This window comes from Ochotona curzoniae, unplaced genomic scaffold (assembly GCF_017591425.1).
Source record: "Ochotona curzoniae isolate NIBS_2020 unplaced genomic scaffold, NIBS_Ocur_1.0 contig_2699, whole genome shotgun sequence".
Classification (NCBI taxonomy): domain Eukaryota; kingdom Metazoa; phylum Chordata; class Mammalia; order Lagomorpha; family Ochotonidae; genus Ochotona; species Ochotona curzoniae.
The window spans coordinates 820,716-841,588 of NW_024465561.1; the positions used below are offsets into that span (position 1 = coordinate 820,716).

Consider the following 20,873-nt stretch of genomic DNA (forward strand, 5'->3'; position numbering starts at 1 on the left):
TCAAATGCTTGAAGCAGCCAGGGCTGGGCCAGGTGGGAGCCATGGGCTGCGAGCTCCACTGGGGTCTCCCAGTGGGTGGGTGGCAGGGAGCCACCTCTTGAAGCCGCCACTTGCTACCTCCCTGGGTGCCGCATCAACAGGAAGCTCGAGCTGGGAGCATGATTCGAACCCTGATCTGGGCTGCAGGTGTCTCCCGAGTCATCCCAACCTCCAGGACCGAGTCTGACCTTGACCGTGCATTTGGCTAAAACGGGGCTGGGGACAGCTCCCTGCCGGCATCGCCAGTGTATGACCCTGGAACATGCAGATGGCGTGCTTCCTGCCGCAGGCGCCCCAGGAGGCAGCTGGCCCGGGGCTGCTGGAGTTGGGGTCCCTGGCATGCAGGCTGGGGAGGGGGACATTCCTGTGTTCGATGCCCAGGCCCTCCCTGCACTTGGCTCCATCGTTCCCCTCCCAATAGAAGGGACAGGAATGGTCTCCGATTTTTGCCGCCCCAGGGCGTCCCGAGAGGAATGCCCCACAGTGACCCGGTGGGCGCCACTGTGGGTCAGTGAGTGCTCTTGGGAGGTGCTTAGGGAAATGCTTAGCACAGGGTCGGTGCCCAGTCAGCCACACGCCCGCTGGACAGATACGATGTGTACAGCCCTGCCGGCACCTGGGGAAGCAGGTGACGGACTCGGTGCACCAGCGGGCAGGGCTGGCATTCATGGGGTCAACAAGAAAAAAAAAATGCAGATTCTCTTCCGTCCCAGATGGCTGCACAAAGCCAAGAGAGGACGCTGGGCACTTTGGAGGGGAGTGAGGGTGAACGGGAGTGAGGGTGCATGGAAGGCGTCTCTCAGGCAAGGAAGGAGCGTCCATGACCGTGACCACCCATGACCGTGACTGCGCTTTGATGTCCCCTGGCTCCTGGGGCCTTGAGGTCAGGGCAGCCTGCTTCCAGGCAGGGGGCCATACCTGCCCTGCTTTGGTCTGCTGCTAGCATCGTGTCCTCAGCTGCCCCAGGGTGGCGAGGGGTGGGGAGGGGAGGATGTTCTGGCTCCCGCAGCTCCCCACTGCTGTGTGCGCACTCCACTGCCCTTGCCTGCCACCTGTGACCTGAACTCACCGTGCTCTGTCCTCCCCTGACCCCCTGCTCCCCCCCCAGTCCTGGGACCAGGTCCCAGTGATGACATTCAGGAAGGCGCCCCCGTGTCCCTGGGCACTTCTCACTCTCCTTGTCCTCAGCTGACCTCAGCTCTCCCAGAGGAGAGCGCCTCCCACTGGCTATCCCTGGGATGACTGGCCAGGACCTGGTCTCTGCGCTGGGCTCCCTCTTAACCACCTCTCCAAGGCCCACCTGCTGCAGGAGACCTCTCTTCCCCTCAACTCCTCCCTGGTCTCTGGACCTCCACATGGAAGATCAGGGGTCTTTCTTCCTGCCCCCTGTCTGGCTCCCCAGGGACCCAGTGTCCCCAGTGCTGTGGCTCAGGAACACCCTGCCCAGCTGAAGGTGCCTTGTGCAGCACCCCTTCCTCCTGGGTTCCTGTCTGTTCTGTCTCCTCTCGCTCTCCACCTGGCACCCCTGTTGGCTCTGTTTTAGTGCAGACCCAATTCCTTGTGCAGAAGGCCCTCCTGGATCGCCAGGTGCCAGCCCCCTCTGGACCCTCTGGCCCATCTCCGATCACCCTGGGTTCTCATTGTCTAGGGATGTGGCTGTCTCCGCCGCTGTCCCAGGAGCCCCAGGAGGATGGGCTGGGCTGTCCCCACTGTGTCCCCAGCCCTGCCTGGCACAGCGTCCAGCACAAAGGATGTTTGTGGAATCAGACACCGGGTGTGGGTGACACAAAACACCTGGAGCTCCCCTGAGACCCAGGTTCCTGGCGATGGACAGAGGCCCCGGGTAGAACCAGGTTTTTTTTTTTTTTTTTTTTTTTGGTGTGCGTGGCTATGTCATGGTTCCCTAGCATCCACGTGGGACCTCCCAACCTTGCTGCTTGCTACCCTATCCAGGTCGCCCCCACCTTCCATCTGCCCAGCCCCTGCTCCTGGACCTGAGCCTGGGTCCTTGGTCCAGCTGGGGCTTGCTGGGCCGCATGGGAAGGAAAGTAAGTGGCTGTGGAGGGAGCTCGCGTCCTCTGTGAAGTATATGGTGGGCGGCCATGGTCTCGACCTCCTGGAGACCCCTCTGAGGGTGACAGCAGGTGCACGCACGGATGGGGCATGGATGAGGCAGGGCGGGAAGCTGTTGTCCAGTCACGGTTTGATACTTGCTGACTGAGCACCTGTCACATGCTGAAAATGGGGCATGGTGCTGAGGTTATCATCAGCAGTAGGGTAGACGTGGAGCTGGCCTCCAGGACACGGGGGACCTCGGGAAAATGCAGGAGACAGTGCTCTGAGGAGGATCAAATAGAGGGATCGCAGCAGGAAGACGCGGTGGGAGGGGATGCCGGAGTTGGGACTGAATGAGGGACAGTGATGGGGAGGGGGGTGGTCCAGGCAGGCAGTGCCATGGCCTTGGAGTAGGGGTGTGCTATGCTGGAGACATGATGGGCTGAGGAGAAGGGACAGTGGGGAGGGGGGTGCCCTTCAGGCCCGTAGGCAGCCTGGGTAGGCTGCCTGGATGGGAAGGGACGGGAGTCGCCTCTGGTTATGGTATGAGCTTCCAGCTGCATGTGGCGGGGGAGGCCGCCGCCTGGGCCCCTTGGCCGCTGTCCCACATGGTGGCGGAGCCGGGAAGAGCTGAGGGTACCGATGAGCCCGGGGGAGGGTGAAATGCAGGATGCCACCTCTCCTGCACCAGCTCGGGGGCTAAGTGGTCCTTTTCCCTGCTCCGTGGTACCTCGTGGGAGATGAGAACATTACATTTCTTTTTCTCTTTTGGTGAAGTATTTGAGAATTGACAGAGCAGGCGAAATGACCATTTAGCCCCCGAAGCTGATGTGACTCCCCAGATGGTTACAACAGCCAGGGCTTGGCCAAAGCTGGTGCCCCATGGGGAAGGCAGGTGCCTCCCAGGGTGGGCCTGGCAGGCAGCTGGGATGGCAAGCAGAGCAGGCATGGCATGAGGCAGGTGGCCTGTGTCCTCCCTGGGGCACGGTGCTGACCGCCCTCCCTGCAGTGTCTCTCCCAGGCCCACAGCTGCGTGGCCTGTGTCCACATGGCACGGACCCTTGTCTTGGGGGATGGCTATGGGGGAGGGAGAGCAGGGGCGTGGCATGCAAGAATACCTTCATTCTGCACCGCCACTAGTTGGAAGCTCTTTCCTTGCCACAGTGCAGGGCTGGGTGTGTGGTCAGGGACCCCAGTGGGCGTATGTGCCACTGCCTGGGCTGGCCTGGCGAGGCCTGGGGTTTACCATGTGCCCTTCGCCCCACATTCAGGCTCCCGTGCCAGAGCGGGCAGGTGAGCCGGAGAAGCCAATGTAAGGTCCCTCTTTCCCCCACCCAGCCCCAGGCCACTCCCTTGGCCCCGATCCCTGAGCCCGCCCCGTCCCGCCCCATCCTGTGGCCCCTTTCACCTGGGGTTTTCCAAGTCATCGGATCCCTGCACAAATATTGACTGAGCGCTGACTGGCGGGTCAGGAGCAGAGCTGGGGGGTGCGGGGAGATGGGGCCTCGGGCAGCCTTCCTCTGGCGGGGTAGTTATAAAGTAGATGAGTGGGTGTTGTAAACAATGCGATAGGGAGGAGGTGTTGGTATACGGTCTAGGAAGTGCAAAAACCCCCGAGTCAGCTGGAGGGTGGGGACGGACGGCTCTGGGAAGGGTGCGGGCAGCTGGGTTGATCAGCCTCAGCGGCTGGGCTGCACCGGACCAGAGGGACAGAGTGAGGGAGACGGGAGCAGCAGAGAGCCAGGACTCTCCAGCCTCCCACTTGCCCTAAAGAGGCCAGCAGTGCTTGGCATGGATCCTGGCCAGGGGAGTCTCTCTTGTCTCAGGATCTCACTTATCCCATCTGGAAAATGGGCAGAAATGCACAATGCCAGATAACCCGAGTGTGTATGTGTGCGTCCGTGCTGGTTCAGTGCACACAGCGTCCCGTCACGGCCGGCTGGTTGCTGCCTGTGCAGAAGGCTGCTTGTGTTTGCCTCAAATCCTGGGATCCCAGCGTCCTTGCAGCGGAGCGCCCGAGTCTCCGGGCGTGGCCTCCCTCAGCGTCTTGTACACTCATCGGTGGCATGCAGAGAAAACGATAGTTTCTTTGCGTGCCCCGAGACTGTGGGTTTGAATTTCCGTCTCACAAGTGTCACGGTGATTATGTGTTTTAGGTTATTCACAAGGCCGAGAGAGAGAGAGAGAGAGAGAGAGAGAGAGAGAGAGAGAGAGAGAGAGAGAGATTTCGTTCAATGCTGGCCACAGCAGCCACGGCGCTATGCTGAGGCCAGGAGCTCCAGCCAGGTCTCCCAGGTGGGCAGCAGGTGTCCTAGGATGGGGCTGTCCCCTGCTGCCTCCCATCGTGTGCGTTGGCCAGCTCTGATGAAGCAGTGGGGACCCCCCGGAGGCCCTGGAGCCGCCATGGCCGCTGGGTTCCAATGCTCTCCCGCTGGTTCTAGCAAGTTCTCGTCACCCTGTCCTCTGGATTTGGGTGTGGCCCGAAAGTGTCCAATTTCTCTCCCTTTCCTCAGATGCCATCTCATCACAGTATGAACCTGAACCTGACCTCAGGCAGCACAGGTTCAAGTGCAGCCCCCTCAGCCCGCCCCCTTCTTGTTCTCTCTAAGGAAAGGGAAGAGACTGGTGTGTGTGTGTCTGGGGGGCTGGGATGGTCAGGGCACCTGTCCACACGGCTGCCCGCAGGCCCACCTCCCTTCTCGTCTCCTTCAGGGAAGAGACTGGTGTGTGTGTGTGTGTCGGCTGGGGGGGGTGGTGGCCGGGGCACCTGTCCACACGGCTGCCCGGCAGGCCCGCCCCCTGCCCCTGTGACCCCGCGGGAGCCGCACAGCTTTGGCACACACAGGGCTTGAAGTGGGCAGGCAAGGGTTTTCCCCGTGAGTCATCCTGAGTCTTGGTCACAGCCCAGCCCACTTCCTTCCCCGGGCCACCGCCACTTCCTCTTTTGTCAAATGGGGAGCTGAGAGCCTGAGACCCCAAGGGGTACACCAGGACGTGCAGGAAGGAGCAATGGCTGGGGGTGGGGGGACAGTGACCCCCAAGTGGGCGGAACTTGTGGGGGAGAGTCTGGGTGCCTGTGGGGGGGCTCTTCCAACCCAGGACATGGTCATGCGCTTGCTGGGCCTTGGTCCCCTGTGGCGGCAGTGGATGCCTCGGCCCCCTGAGGCTGTGAGGGTTGTGGACAGGGAGCAGGTGCACAGCGCCTAGACTGTGCAGGCGTGCATCCCGCTGCAGGTGCCATTGTTCACCTGGATGGAGGCCCGCGCCGGCTCCCCCGTTAGGCGGCAGGACCAAGAATAGGAGAGGCTTGTGTCTGGCGCCAAGTTCACGGGCTTGGCGCACAGGAGTTGCTCAGGAAACACTGGCCTGTAAATGAATGCAGGGCTCAGGGAAGGACACTGAGAATGAACGTCCACTTGTACGCAGGCCCCGGGCCCCTGCCCTGAGCAAGACAGTGCCGGGACCTCCTGGGTGGTCCTGTGCCCCCAGTGCAAGTGGGGGAGACACGCTGGCCCCTGGTCAGTGAGACCGAAGTGGGCAGGGCTGCGAGTGCCGTGCAGGAGCTGAGAGCTGGAAGCTGACCATGGGTGAGGTGGGAAGAGTGGACTTGTGTGTTTGGGACCCGTGGCACAGGCTGGGGGAACGAGAGGGGGCCTGGACAGATCACCAGGTATAGGACTCGGAGTGTGGGCTCGGGTCCCAAGGGAGCCAGCCCTTGCAAGGGTCCACTGCTGTGGTGGGGAACCTGAACACTACGGGCATCTGGGGGGTCCTGGATGGGTTCAGGAAAGGTCCTAGGCCTGCGGGGTAGGGCTTTGCCCAGGGCTGTGCTGCGGGGTAGGGCTTTGCCCAGGGCTGTGCTGCGGGGTAGGCACACAGCACTTTTGTGTGCTTGAGGTTTGTGCGGCTGCATGGGGGCTCTGGACGCTGGGCAGTGGTGGCCTCGGGCGGGGTGGAGGAGGCCCTGGGGTAGCCGGCGGGACAAGGACACTGGCGAGTCAGTGCGGTCCTCTGCTGCCCCCTGCTGACCTAGCTCTGTGTGTGTCCTGCGGGCACCAGCCCCGTTTCCCTTATTTCCCTGGCAGGGGGTGGCAGGTGCATGGTCTCCCCGACTCCCCCCACCGCTCCCCATCTCCGGCAAGGCCAACGGGAGTTCAACTCTGCTTCATTGATGCCCATGAGCTGCAATGCCCTCTTGAAGGCTCGCATCCAAGCTTTGCTCCTGTCGGATCCTGTGACCCCCTGGCACAGGCTTTGGTTTCCTTCGCTGGTTTACCTGGCCCTGCACACCACGCGGGCCTGCGTACATGGCAGAGGCTTCTCTGAGCTGGGGAGGACAATATTGTACATCATTTTATGCATTCATCTGCAGGCGGGGCATGGGGCTTGTTTCTACTTAAAGAAGTATTTATTGGGCCCGGCACGGTGGCGCAGTGGTTAAGGTCCTCGCCTTGCACGCCCGGGATCCCATATGGGCGCCGGTTCTAATTCCGGCAGCCCCGCTTCCCTTCCAGCTCCCTGCCTGTGGCCTGGGAAAGCAGTCGAGGACGGCCCAAAGCTTTGGGAACCTGCACCCGCGTGGGAGACCCGGAAGAGGCTCCTGGCTTCGGATCGGCATAGCATCGGCCGTTGTGCTCACTTGGGGGGTGAATCATCGGATGGAAGATCTTCCTCTCTGTCTCTCCTCTCTGTACATCTGCCTTTCCAATAAAAAAATAATAAAAATAAATCTTTAAAAAAAAAGAAGTATTTATTTTCACCCATTTGAAAGACAGAGAGAGATTTCTGCTGTTTGTTCACTCCCCAGGTGCCAGCATCAGCCAGCACTGGGCCAAGTCCAAGTCAGGGACGTGGCTCTCCGGCTGGGTCCTCCCCTGCCCCTGTGGATGGCAGGTACCTGTTCCCTTACCTGCCGCTCCCCCGGGTGTGCGTCACTCGGAGTCGGGCATGGCCTTACCTGCCGCTTCCCCGGGTGTGCGTCACTCGGAGTCGGGCATGGAGCTATCTGATATGTGGCAAGGGAGTCCCAGTAGCACCCTGCCCTTCTGCCCAGAGCCTGTCCCTTACCTGAAGATTTCTGTGGGGCCTAGCACGGTAGCCTAGTGGTTAAATCCTCACCTTGCATCCGCTGGAATCCCATTTGGGTGCTGGTTCGTATCCCGGCTGCTCCACTTCCTTCCAGGTTCCTGCTTGTGGCCTGGGAAAGCAGTTGAGGACAGCCCAAAGCCTTGGGAACGCCCCCTGCACCCGTGTGGGAGACCTGGAGGAGGTTCCTGGCTCCTGGCTTCAGATTGACTCAGCTCTGGCCATTGCAGCCACTTGGGGAGTGAACCAGCAGATGGAGGATCTTTCTCTGTCTCTCCTTTGCATGCCTCTGCCTTTCTAACAAAAATAAGCAAATTATAAAACTCTTCTGTGGCCGCCTTTTCCCTTTCGCTTGTGTTGCTGGTCCTCAGGTGCCGTGAGTGTCAGGCCCGCCCTCCCGAGGGGCATCCCCTGGGCATCTGTCCACCTCTGCCAGGTCAGCGTCCTCATCACTGCCCCTCGGACATGGCATGCCACGTTCTGTCCCGCTGGGCACTCAGCTCCCCAGGGGGCACACAGCTCTGTCTTATCCACGCTGACTTCCTGAGTCTGGAGCAGTGCTGCACGCAGCAGGTGCTCAATACATGCTTTGTAGCTAGGGCTAAGCTGCCAGTTCACATCCTGGCTGCTCCACTTCGATCCATGTACGTGGGAAAGCAGCCGAGAATGGCTCAAGTCCTTGGGCCCCTGCGCCCACGGGGGAGACCTGGGAGAAGCTCCTGGCTTTTGGTCTCAGCTTGTTCTAGCCCCGGAGTGAACCAGTGGTCCTGTCTTCCACATAAGTGAAGCTTTAGGTAAAAAAAATATATATATACATGCTCGCTGGCTTGGTGAATTACTGACACACCTCTCTATTGCAAAGCAGGACCAAATCCTGTGGCTGTTTCTGCTAATTATCTGGGATTGTTACGTTATCTTCCAGCAGCTTCCCCCATCGCCCTGGGCCCGCCCCTGCTGAATGAATGAAGGAACCGCGAATGACCAGATGGCGTGGGGCAGGCCTGCCTCGGCCGCTGGAGACTGAGGGCTCTGGTTCGATTCCTGCTCAGGCGCCTGATGGACTGTCCACGGTGCCCCAGGGGCTCCCTCTTCTGGCCATCTGCCGGCATGGCAGGCGCCCAGCCCTGAGCTGGGTAGAGTGACCAGTCACGGAAAATCAAGTGCCCATGTGCTTCTTCTGTTTCCCTGCCTGGTTTCCGGATGGTGGCACGTGAGGCCAAACCCTCCCGGCCCCTGTCACACCTGCCGACAGGAGGGGAGTACAGCCAGGCCCAGAGAACTCCCGAGAAAATTGCCCTGGTGATTCTTGTTCCCAATGATTTAGAAGGTCCTGGATGCAATGAGACTACAAATAACAGTAGCTTAAGCAGGGCCATCCACCCTGGCCGCGGCACCTGCCGACTGTTTCCTCTCGCCAGCCTGACTGTGCCCGCACCTCATGACCCAGCACTGCCCGTCTGGGTGAGGACGAGGAGGCTGGATCCTCCTCCCTCTAGGGATAACCTGTGAGTGATGGCTGTCACATGGACCCAGCTCGCCACAAGGGCGTTTGGGATTTTTTTTTTTTTTTAATGCTCGGTGGTTCTCTAGCTGGGACAAATGGAAGTTGGGGGGCTTAGGAGCAGCTGCTGAGTCCCACGGGCGACCTGGGAGGACCCCGATGGCCAAGGTGTGCGTGTGCTGAGTGTTCTGGGCGGGAAGCCTGTGCCAGGACGGTTCCCCTCGCGTGGTCTCGGGAGATCGGGAGCAGGAGTGAGGGGCCATGGTGTGCCGGTGCCGGGGTGGGGAGCAGCTGCATCCCCGCTGCTTCTCCAGTAAAGCTTTTGGTGGCCACTGGGGCCTCCAGCCGCTCTGCCCCAAGACGCTGCCCGGAGGACACATCCCTGCCAGCCACTTCCTTTGTCTATATACCACTCATCCTGTGTCCCTCTCAAGGACCCTGGTCATGGTTAGGGGCCCCCCAGGGTCATCTTCCACCTTGGGCCCCTGACTCAACCATATCCGCTGAGTCTCTCTTGCATAGGAGGTGAGGTCCTCCCAAGTGGCCTCAGCGGCCTGGGCCAGCCAGGAGCCCGTTCCAGGTCTCCCACATGGGTGCAGGGGCCCAAGCACTTGGGCCATCCTCCTCTGCCTTTTCAGAGTCATTAGCAGGCAGCTGGATGGGAAGTGGAGCATCCGGGACGTGAACTGGTGTCCATGGGGGAGCCAGCCTGCAGGTGGTGACGTGGCAATGTTGGCTTTGAGACACTTGTCTGGAAGCAGTCTCTGGGAATAAGGTCGGTCTGTCTTCATTCTGACCCGCCCACACCACCCATCCTCCTGGGCAGGGATTGGCTGAGTGGCGAGGGGTGCTGGCCAGTGAGAGCCGAGGGGATGTTTTGGGGAAGCTGGCTTCCTTGGAGGTTCCTCCTGGCAGGGGCAAGGGGCAGGCCGAGCAGGCCGCAGTGGCCTCCAGGTCAGAGCCTGGATGTGATGGCGGGTATGGGGCCACTGCTGGGTGTCCCCGTGGCATGCTGCAGGACAGAGCAGAGCTGGACCAGGAGGACGGCAGGCCAGGTCCTGTGTTCCGTTCCAGGCAGGTGGTGGTGTCCGGTGGTGCCTGTGCCCAGGCAGGTGGTGGTGGTGTCCGGTGGTGCCTGTGCCCAGGCAGGTGGTGGTGGTGTCCGGTGGTGCCTGTGCCCAGGCAGGTGGTGGTGGTGTCCGGTGGCGCCTGTGCCCAGGCCTCAGCACTCATGCCCGCCTGGCATGTTTCTATGTACCCAGCCCCTCGCTTTGTGATTGCAGCTCATTCTTGAAAATTCTCTCAGCAAACCAGGAACCACATCGTTTCTTTTTTCCTTGAAAACATTTTAGTATATTTTCAAAACATACCTATAATTTACATTTCTCTATATTTTTGTAGATTTGTTCAAGAGGCCCATGCATGTACACACATACACATGAGCCCGGGTGGGAGTGCAGAGGAGCCGCGTCCTGGGCTTTCCTGCCTGGGCAGCCCAAAACTCTGTCCAAGATCTTCCGTCCGCTGATTCACTCCCCAAGTGTGCGCAATGGCCGGTGCTGAGCTGATCCGGAGCCAGGAGCCAGGAACTTCCTCCAGGTCTCCCACACTGGTGCAGGGTCCCAAGGCTTTGGTCCGTCCTCTGCTGCTTTCCCAGGCCACAAGCAGGGAGCTGGATGGGAAGTGGAGCTATTGGGATTAGAACCAGTGCCCATATGGGATCCCAGCGTGTTCAAGGCGAGGACTTTAGCTGCTAGGCCACGCTGCCGGGCCCCTGCTCCTTCATTTTCAAGTGCATAATTCCAGTGGCCATTTTGTAGTGTTGAGTGACAAGCACTGTCATCTGATTCGAGAACATTCCAGGTTCTGGAACATTCTAGAACATTTGCCTACCACCCATTGATTGGCTGCTGCTTCCGCCAGGCCGTGTTCACTGCCTCCATGGATTTGCCTGTTCCATTCTCCTCCCCCAGGTGATGGTTGCATTATTCTTTGCCGTGGGACCGGCAGCTGCAGATGGACACGCTGTGCCTCCCACCCACGGGCTGCTGCCCTGGGCATTCAGACCCTGCCCTCCCTCCCCCCAAGGTGTCCGTCGGGGTGGGATTCCTGGGTCAGTGCCTCCTTCTGTTAGCCCAAGTTAGCCTGCAGCTGCACAGGCATAGCCAATGGTTGAGATCCCAGCCTCTCCCATGCAGTAGGAGCCGCCGTGCCTCACAGGAAACTCCTCACCCCTTCCCCAGGACAGGCATTTCAACCCCAGCTACTGCGTGGGGTATGTACAAGACCCATCCCTGGGCGCCGACATGGTGGCTTAGCCGGCTAATCCTCTGCTTGCAGGGTCAGCATCCCATAAGGGCACCAGTTCGAGTCCTGGCTGCTCCACTTTCTATCCAGCTCCCTGCTTGTGACCTGGGAAAGTAGAGGAGGTTGGCCTAGGGCCTTGGGCTCCTGCACCCACGTGGGAGACCTGGCTTCAGACAACAACAAACTCTAGCTGTTGTGGCCATTTGGGGAATGAAGCAGCAGATGGAAGACCCCCCATCTGCTGTTTCTCCGTAACCGATTCTCCAGTAACATAAATAAATCTCTAAGAAGAAACGACCCCTCCCAAGGTCCAGGGGGCCACAGTCTATGCCTGGCTGTGTGCAGGGTGACCGTGGATGGACCGTGCTGTGGTAACTACATTGAGAGGGCTAAATTACAGCACAGACCGCCCCTCCCCCAGCATGGCAGCATTCAGGGGCCAGGTGCCGCCCAGAGGGGCCTGGGGGACGGTGTCCTGCCCACTGTGGGGCAGCGGGTGAAATACTGCTGGTGGTGCCGGTGTGCCCTATATCCGGATTCCTGCTGACACACCTGGGAGAGCAGCTGAGTGCTTGGGCGACCCTTGTGGGCGACCCGTCTGGAGCCTTCTCACTCCTAGTGTCCACTTGGCACACCCCCCAGTGGCTGTTGCAGCCATTTGAGGAGTGAAGCAGCTCATGGAAAAATTGTTTCAATTAAAGAATAGAAAAATAAATAAATGGAAAGTAGCTGGGAGCTGGCACCCCCCCCCCCCGGGTTGGCACCTTCCCTGTCCCCCAGGGCACACACCGGCCCCCTGGGCAGCAGCTTGGGGCGGGAGGAGGCGGGCAGTGGGGGGATCGCAGGGGAATCGGGCTGCAGCGGGAGGGGGGTCTGGGCTTGGGATTGACTCAGGATCTGTTACCCTGGAGACTCCCAGGAAACACGGAGCACGTGCGAGTCAGGGGATGGCCCAGTGGTGGGGCGCTCACAGTCACGGTGGTCTGCACCACTGCCCTGGGAGGGGGCGCAGGTAGCAGCTGGCCCCAGCGGGGTGAGCTGGGGCTCTGGTGGATCCCAGTTGCAGCAGTGGCCGTCCGGAGCTGTCCTGGACCATGACCTTGATGGGCTGCTGGAGGCTGTGGGCGGAGCCTGGGACCGTGGGCGGAGCTTGCAGGCTGTGGGCGGAGCTGGTAGCAGCCCACCTGCGGCCTCAGAGAGCTGCATTTTCACATCATAATGCCATGGTGTTGCACTATGCAAATCCCTGAGATCCCATGGGGGATGGGGTGTGTCCCGAGGGGAGGGGGCTCTGTCCTCATCACTGCTGCGGTGCAGGCGGGGACGCCCCCGGGCTCAGGCTCTGTAGGCTGATTTCGGTCGTCTCCGCGGGGCTGTAACGGACATCCTAGAAAGGGGACACTGTGTTAACCGGCGAGGGGTGGGGGGGGGTGGGGGTGGGCCCTGGCAAAGGAAACCAGATGAGATCCCCCCCCCCCCGGGGTCCAGCAGAGGCCCAGCTTTGTCTATCCTGCTGTCCCACAGCCAGGGTTGGGGTCACATAGGTGGGTGGGGTCAGGAGAGGGTGTTTACTTAAAATGCTGATTCCTAACTGGGGCTCGAGGCCCTGGAGGGAGATGGGGTTATAGGGACCCCGCCTCAACCCGGGGGGCCCGGGCTTTGGACTGATCCACCCCCACTTCTCCTGGGCACTCACCCCATTGGCGGAAGACTGGGTGCCACCTGCGGGCACAGAAAGAGACTTGGTCAGGTGGGAGAGGCTGCACCAGGAAGCCTGCCCCCCATCCCTGCCAGTGTGGGGCCAGGGCCCCTAAGTGACTGAGAGGCAGGGACTCTCATATGGGTACCACTCCCCGTCACACGCGTCAGAGAGGTGGGGCTCCGATGAAGGTGTCGGCACCCTCATATCTATAAGCAGGGGTTGGGCCGACGCCTCGCGATGCACTTCAGATGCCGTGTCTGTGCTTTGGGAGCCGTTGACCTCAGCCCTGGGACGTCACCTCGCTGTCTCGGCCTCCTCAGCTCTCCCACGGGTGTGAAAGCCTTGGTGACAGCCGCAGCGGAGGCTCGAGTCCTTGGGTTTCTGCCATCCACGGGGCCATCCCAGACGGAGCCCCCCAGCTCCTGCCTTTAGCCTGGCCCTGTTGTGGCAGCTACAGGCATCTGGGGAGTGAAACACGCACACACACACACACACACACACACACACACACACACACACACACACGCACGGCTACTTGCTCACTCCCCAAGGTCAGAGTGGGGAACCAGGAGCTCGTCAGCGTCCCCCAGGAGAACAGCCGGCAGGGCCCGAGGACTTGAACTGTGGTCACGTGCTGCCTCCCAGGGCAGCCCATTCGCAGGAAGCTCCGTTGAGAGCAGAGCCGGGCTTCGCACCCGGGCATTCTGAGGCAGGATGTGGTACCCTCACCCGATGCAGCAGACCCCGCCCTGGCCCGATGCGGGGCTTGGGCCGCCAGCTCGCGCCACTTCTTTGCGGGGCTCCCTCTCCGGGTGAACTGCAAGAGGCTGGCGCTGGGTGTGCACCTGCTCACCAACCCCGAGTAACAAGCCCGAGTTCTTGACCCCGCGTGGTCTCCCTTCCACCCCACACCCCGGCTCTGTGGAAAATGAATCAGTGCAACAGTGGGTTTTGCGTGGTTTCCTGGGAAATGGTGGAACCCCATGGTACGCTGAGGCTGCACAGGATGGGGGTGCACGGGAAAGGAGGGACTCACGGGAAGATCTGCATTTCCAGTACACGATGAAGGCCAGGATCAAGATGATGCCGCCGATGCCGCCGATGCTGCCGCCGATGATGGTGCCGATGCCACCGGACTGGTCCTTAGATGGGGTTGCTGGACGGCAAAGAGGGCACGTGTGTCGGGGTGAGGAGGCCTCTGGGGACGGGCACCCGCGTTTTCTCTAGGAAGCTGCCTCCCCGCAGCGGTCTCGATGGTTGGGGTGGACCTCCCTGGGCTCTCGGGTTCTGGGATGAGTTTCCGACTCAGCCCTGGCTAAACAGAACGTCCCAACCTCCTGGCTGCTGTGATTGGTTCCTGGAGCCGGGCTCTGGCCCACGTTGGGCCAGTGAGCTGTGAGCCCGTGGTGGCTGTGGCAGCTGGATCTGCCGGTACCTCAAGGCGCTTCTATTTTACTTTATCTTGACCTTGCTTGGACACCTTGAGCTGTGCTTCTGTCAGCTGCAGGTGAATGAGTTCTGCCCAAGACCCTTGGAAGGGACTCAGAGGGGGGTGTGTCCAGACGGTGGATGGGGGGTTGGAGCTGACCCTTCTACTGAGAGGCCCTGGGGACAGGATGGGGGCACATGGCATCTGGTGGCTCCACACACAGACCCCCCCCCGCCGGCAGGGGAGCCCATGGCCTCCTCCTCTGCCTCTGGCCGCTTGGGGAGCCACTCACCTCTGAGCTGCGGGGTCAGCTCTCCGCTGCCAGTTCCTTGGGAATTAGTGGCTTGGCAGACAAACGTCTGGTTAGCGGTCTCATTCACTTCCAAGATCATAAGCAAGGGGCCCTGGGCCACAGCGGAGGGTGGCAGGGGCCCCGTGGTCCTGGAGGGAGCCAGAGAGAGAGGGGGTTAGGGTTGGCATGAGGAGTGGTCTTCCCCGGAGGCTCATGAGGTCAGAGTCCTAAGGGGCTTGCCTCAGCACCCGTGGGCAGTGCCAGCCTGCAGGCCCACGAGGTGCTGCCACTTTCCACTGAAAGCCACGTCCCACATTACTCCGTTTCTTGTAAGGTGCACAAAAGCAAAAGGAACTAAGCTAGGGCAACACATGGAAAGGCAGGGAGAGCAGATGCCCGAGGACCTGGGGCGTGAACCAGTGGATGGAAGACATGCCTTTCAAGTCTAGAAGAAAGCTGTTAGTGCAGTCAGTGCCGCCCTGACAGCCACTAGCGGCCTAAGACTCACAAGCCAGCCCAGCACCCACCACCTCTCACAGCCACATGGGAGCCCCCAGCCTCTGCAGCGCCCCAACCCTGACCTGGACCAAGCCGGCTCCCCACCTTCCTGAGCGCCTCCTTGTCTGATCTCGCCATGGCCACAAGAGGGCGCGCGAGAACCTGAAGTCAGCTCATGCCCCTCCTCTCTGCTCAGACTCCCATTACCCCGACCACCGTCCTTCACTGCGCCCACCCACCCACCCAAGCAGCCCTGACCACCCTCCTTCACTGCGCCCGCCCACCCAAGCAGCCCCGACCACCCTCCTTCACTGTGCCCACCCACCCAAGCAGCCCCGACCACCCTCCTTCACTGCGCCCACTCACCCACCCACCCAAGCAGCCCTGACCACCCTCCTTCACTGCGCCCACTCACCCACCCACCCAAGCATCCCTGACCACCCTCCTTCACTGCGCCCGCCCACCCACCCATCCAAGTAGCCCTGACCACCCTCCTTCACTGCCCCCCACCCATCCATCGCTGTTGCTCCCACAGCCTGGCCCAGCCCTGGCTGTTGCCGCCGTCTGAGCAGTGACCCAGCACATTGACACCTGTGTGCAAGGGGAAAGGCCCGGATGAGTGATGGAAATGCGTGGATCCCTAGGCCAGGCTCTTTGAGCTCCAGCCTCAGTAGGACTTGGCAGTGTGTGTGTGTGGGGGGGTCATGGGGGGAGCACTGAGCGGAGGGGACAGTAGCCACCCTGTGTGAGGTGACTGAGCAGGCTGCACCTGAGAGCTCAGAGGCCGGAGGTCTGGAATGTAAGACTGCAGCAACAGCGGAGACGGGCTGGGGTGGGGCTGGACTTTACTCGGGGCAGGGCGACCAGGGCAACCGACCGTGTGCAGGGAGGAGCTGACGCAGGGGCCCAGGGCAGTGCCGGGACTAACCACTCCACTGCTGCACAGCCTGCAGTCCCAGCCCACATCTGCCTCCTCCCTCACACCCAGGGGTGCAGCCCCTCCTCCCTCACACCCAGGGGTGCAGCCCCTCCTCCCTCACACCCAGGGGTCCAGCCCCTCCTCCCTCACACCCAGGGGTCCAGCAAGCCCCTCCTCCCTCACACCCAGCTCCGCCCAGCCCCGCCCTCTGACAGGACTCACGTGCTCCAGTTATAGCCCGTGGGCGCAGGGTTGCTGCGGACCTCACAGCGGAGGGTGACATTACGTCTGCCCAAGTACCAGTTGTCATCATAGCCAGAGATGGAGACCTCCGGGGGGTCTGGGGGTACAGGAGATGGACTCAGAGTCTCAGAGGTGCTTGGGGTGCAGGAGAGGGAGAGGCCTGCGGGGCGGGGTGGCCAGTGTAGACTGCGACCGGAGGTTCGGTGTGGGGAGGGGGGCCTGGGACGCTGCGCCGGGCAGGGACGACTGAGGGACGCGTGTAGACAGCTGACCTGGCCTGTGCAGGGGAGCGGGCAGCGTCAGAGTGTGTGTGTGTTGGGGGGAACTGTGTGCACGGTTCTCGGGGAGCCGGGGAGCAGCGCTGTTGGCCGTGGCCTATGCGGCCGCTCAGTGCTGTTTGTGAGCCAGGGAGCCGGTGTAGACCACGGGGCTGGAGGTGTGTAGGCGTCCTAGCCAGGAGAGCCAGCATAGAGCACAGGGTGGGCGGCAGGCGGCCTGGCCGGGGTTCCACTCACAGTGCACGGTCAGGGTCTTGGTCAGCAGGACAGGCTCCCTGAAGCTGTCATGCTGCACGACGCAGGTGACGTTCTGACCGTCCGCCTGGCTGGAGGGCACCAGCACGAGGTAGCTGGTGACATTGGTCGTGCCCAGCTCTAGTCCTGATGTCGGGATCCTGTTGTCTGTGGTGGCATTCAGGGCGGCGGGGAAGGTCCAGTTGATCCGGCTGGGCGGGCGGCCCCCGTGGGACATGCAGCGAGCCACAGCCACACGTTTTCCTGGGGGCAGGCTGGGCGGCGTTTCCAGGGCCTCAATTTTGTTCTGGGGCGTGGCTGTGGAGACACAGAGACAGTTACGGCTCCCATCTGCCATGAGGTCAGGCCCCCAGGCCCCCGGCGGCAGGGAAGGGATCAGGAAGGGTTCACATCCCAGCCTCGAGCCACTCCGATGATGGGGTCACGGGCAGTGCGGGATGCAGGTGGACTAGCCTCGCGGTGCAGCATGTTAAGCCCACGCCTGCAGTGCTGGCATCCTGCAGAGTCTCCGTGGTTTGAGCCCCAGCTGCTCTGCTTCCAATCCAGCTCTCTGATGAAGGCCTGGGAAGATGGCTCAAGGGCTTGGGTTCCAGCACCCACGTGGGAGACCCGGATGGAATTCCAGGCACCTGTCCCACCCCTGGCTGTTGGGGCCATTTAGGGAGTGAACCAGCAAAGGGAAGAGCTGGAGTTTCATCTTGTTCTCTCGATGTTTAAGATTTAGTTTATGCATTTGGAAGGTGGAGTTAAAGAATCTTCCACATGCTGGTTCACTCCCCAAATAACCACGATGGCTGGAGTTGGACCAGGTCAAAGCCATGTGGGTACGGGGGCCCATGGCCTTGGGTCATCCTCTGCTGCTTTCTCAAGGGCATTAGCAGGGAGCTGGATGGGAGGCAGAGTAGCCGGGACTCGAACCCCAAACCCCACTGCAGAGCTGGACTCTCCAGCAGCAGCAGCCTGGGCTGTTTTCTGGGTCCTGCATCCCTCACTTCCTTCCCCCCTTGTCACCACGGCCCACCGCCCACTTCTCCTTCCTTTGTCTCACTGTCACGGTCTCCTGGTCACCCCCAATCCATAAAACTCTAGCTTCCCTGGGACAGCCGGGGGAGCCCTACTCCGGGGCCCCGTGCACACCTGCTAGCACTCGGAGCCTGCCAAGCTCCTTTCCTGCAGGCTTGGAGAGACTTATGGCTCTCACAGCCCTGGCCTGGCCTTGGATGAAGTGGTAACTCAGCAGTTACTGGGCACCAAACAGGAATGTGAGGGGTGGGAGGCTGGGTAGGTCTGGGGTGGGGTGGGGATGCACAGCAAGGATGCCAAGATCTGACCCAATGGAAAAAAAAAAAAAAAAAGAATCCTTCCTGAGGACCTGGGTGGGTGTGGACTTCCTGCCTTGGAAGGAATCACCAGGCCAGCCACAGGAGGGCTCCGGGAACAGGGCCTCTGCCCCTTACACAGGGTCCCGCAGTGCCACCAGCTCAGCCCCAGAGCTGCACTGGCAGCCATCCAGAATAAAAGAGAGAAGACCTCCAGTCCTGACATTTCATAGTGACAAGTCTCCTGGATGCTCAGAGAGTGAGGGTCCCCACAGCCCCAAGTCCTGCAGGAGGCGAGGAGGGGCCGGCCACACTCTGCGTGGGGGGAGAATGAACCCCTGAGCCGGCCTGGGGGATCCAGGATCCCTGGCTTTCCAGTTGGTTCTGTTTCTGCGCTCTCCATCTCTGCCGGGTCCCTGCGTGCACGCACTTCATGCTGAAGGCTTGGGATGGGACCATGGTCCCCATACGCAGTTCAGAGGAGGCCCCCCCGAAACAAACAGGACCCACCACTGGCCTGGGAGCAGGGCTGCCTCCCGCAGGATGCCCCTATCCGCCCCAGCTCCCTGCTGCTCACCCAGCACCCGAAGCCCGATGCGCTCGCTTTTGCTGCCCTGAGGGAACCTGGCAAATTGGCAGGTGTAATTAGCTTCGTCCACAGCGCGCAGCTCAGACAGCAGCAGTGACGCGTTCCACACTTCCACACCGGGCTTGGAGGCCACGAACTTCACCCGTTCAGAGTCTGACACGCTGGCGCCCCGGGAAGAGTGCCATACGGCAATGTTGAGGACATCCCCGTCCGGCTCATGTCGCATCCAGGTCACCTGGGTGAGATGCGTGTCCGCCTCCAGAGGCTGGGAACAAGGCAGCACCACGGTGTCACCCAGGAAGCCCTGCACCAGCTCGGACGCCTGCACGGCGCTGGTCTTGATCCCTGTGGAGGCTGGGGAAGAAGCAGAGCAGGGGTGAGGGGGAAAAGGGGAGTGCCAGTGAGACGCGCACCCCCAGAACGCATCCAGAAGCAAGGGCGCCCGAGGCTTGTACCTGCACGCGTGGGGCCTGGGGCCCCCAGGGAATGGGGAACCAGGTGGAATTGCGGTATGTGAGTGGGAGGTGTAAGCCGTCATGTGCTGCAGGGTAGCTCTGATGACTGTATTTCCTGCTATTGCTGTTCTTTCTGGATCTCACAGCCACTGATTTTTTTAAGCTCCTGTGAGATTTCAGTGGTAGCTAAGTACGCGAGCCCGCTCCTGCAACGGCATCGAATGTGAGACCCCGGCCAGGGACACGTGTCAGCCCTCGGGAACATTCAAACGCCTCAGGTGGCACCTTCTTAATTAAGGTCCTGGAGCAGGTGTGGAAAGGGTTAAGCTCTCTGAACTCCAGCCCTAACCACTCCCTGCCCCGCGCGAGCTTGTGGGCCAGTGAGTCCATCCTGTGCACCTCCTCAGGACCTCAGGGGCGGCTGTGGATGCAGTTCCACACCCAGGAAGCCCTTCAGCTAGGAGACGGGGGACCCGGGGGTGGGGAGGGTGTGATGGCGACATGGGGGACTCATACCCCATGCATACTTGGCTCAGGTCGGGTCTGAGTGCAGGCTGGGTGCCCAGTCCGCCCCTCCCTATCTGACAGGTGCTTCCTCAGCTCCGTCCTAGGATAGGCTGCCTACCGGGGCGGCGGGGCTCAGACCTGAGGACCCTGCTCCCTCTTTCCCCCTTCCCAGGGAGGGTCTCCCCAGTTTCCTGGGCGGAGGGCCAGCTTCCCGCACCAGCTCTAGCCCCAAGCACTGGCACTGGTGACTTCAGTCAGCGACTCTGCCGGCTGTCCCACAGCCAAGAACTGTATCATCCAGGGAGGGGTTCTGGGTCGGGGGTTCATTCCCCAGCTCCAAGCCCAGTTCACTTCCTCTTGGAGAGGCCCTGAGCGTTCCGTGAGTCACCTCTCCCGCTCTCCGGCGGCTTCCCCAGACTTGACTCCATTCTCGCCCCAAACAGACACTCACTTAGCTTCTCCAAGGATGTGCAGTTTGGATTTGCAATTCTTCCCACCCCCTCCGTCGGGCAGTAAAACCCGTGTGGTGGAGCGCGGAGACTGTCTATGAATGAATGTATAAATGGGATGGCTAGATGGCCAAGTGATCAGACTTTCGGGCTCGCAGCCAACTCTTTTCGCTTTGCCATCTCCGTCTTCCCGGCGGGTGAGAAGTGAGACTATCCCAGCCTGACTTTTTTTTATCCCCGTTCGGAAAGGGCCCCTAAAGGGCTTTCCTAAACTTCACCAAGTATCTGAGGCGGCCGCTGAGCGCGCGGGTTCCGCGGCGCTCCGAACACCCCAACGCCGTCCCGTCCCCCTTTAGTCCCGCGGCGCACCCCCACCTCGATCCCGGCCACCCCACCCGGGCCCGAGGGAGCAGGTGGGCTGCAGCGCAGTGGCCTCAGCAGCCCTCGGGGACCTTGGGGTCACTCACCGGTGCTCAGCGTGCAGCAGGACAGCGCCAGCAGCCACCACGCCCACCGCGCCCATCGCGGCCACTGCGGCCTGGAGGCCACGGCTCGCGCCATGCCGCCGTCCCCGGGGAGGTTTCTGCTCCTCTTACGCGCCGGTGGTTTCTGCTCCTCTTGCTCCGGTTCCCTGGAGGGCTTCTGCTCCTTCGGCTCGAGAGAAACCGTCCAGATTAAGCCCCGCCTTGCTGGGCGCGGAATATTGCTTGCGCACCGATAAGCGCCCCGCCCTCACTTCCGCGAGCCCGGCTGTGGGCTCCTGGGGCGGTGCTTTGCAGGCACACCCCTTCGCCCAGCGCTCCTGCCGCCCTCCGGCCTTGCAGTCCGGGGAATCCCGGGCTTCCAGAATGCGCGAATTTATTTCCCCCCCTCCTGGGAGATTTGCTTTCTCAACTGAGAAACGGGTGTGTGGATAGCAATAACTTCCCAGGGCGGTTTGGGAGGTTCAAA

General features: G+C 61.4%; 1 protein-coding gene across 1 annotated transcript; it reads right to left on the minus strand.

Moving 5' to 3' along the window:
* Positions 1 to 13,414: 13,414 nt before the first annotated feature.
* PVR (PVR cell adhesion molecule) lies at positions 13,415 to 20,483 on the minus strand. Its single transcript, XM_040976513.1, has 6 exons — positions 20,390 to 20,483; positions 18,500 to 18,865; positions 16,586 to 16,900; positions 16,050 to 16,167; positions 14,411 to 14,559; positions 13,415 to 13,845 (listed from the first exon to the last, which is right to left on the minus strand). Exons 1-6 carry the CDS (start codon positions 20,481 to 20,483, stop codon positions 13,415 to 13,417), a joined length of 1,473 nt encoding a protein of 490 aa, XP_040832447.1.
* Between the last annotated feature and the right edge of the window lie 390 nt (positions 20,484 to 20,873).

What these genes read in the sequence shown, in the direction of transcription:
- PVR (XM_040976513.1), bottom strand. Translation starts at nt 20,483, where the DNA reads ATGGCGCGAGCCGTGGCCTCCAGGCCGCAGTGGCCGCGATGGGCGCGG. An exon ending in CTGCTGCACGCTGAGCACCG is followed by an intron (nt 18,866 to 20,389) that starts GTGAGTGACCCC and finishes CTTCTTCCCCAG; the next exon opens with CCTCCACAGGGATCAAGACC. An exon ending in CATCGGGCTTCGGGTGCTGG is followed by an intron (nt 16,901 to 18,499) that starts GTGAGCAGCAGG and finishes GTGTCTCCACAG; the next exon opens with CCACGCCCCAGAACAAAATT.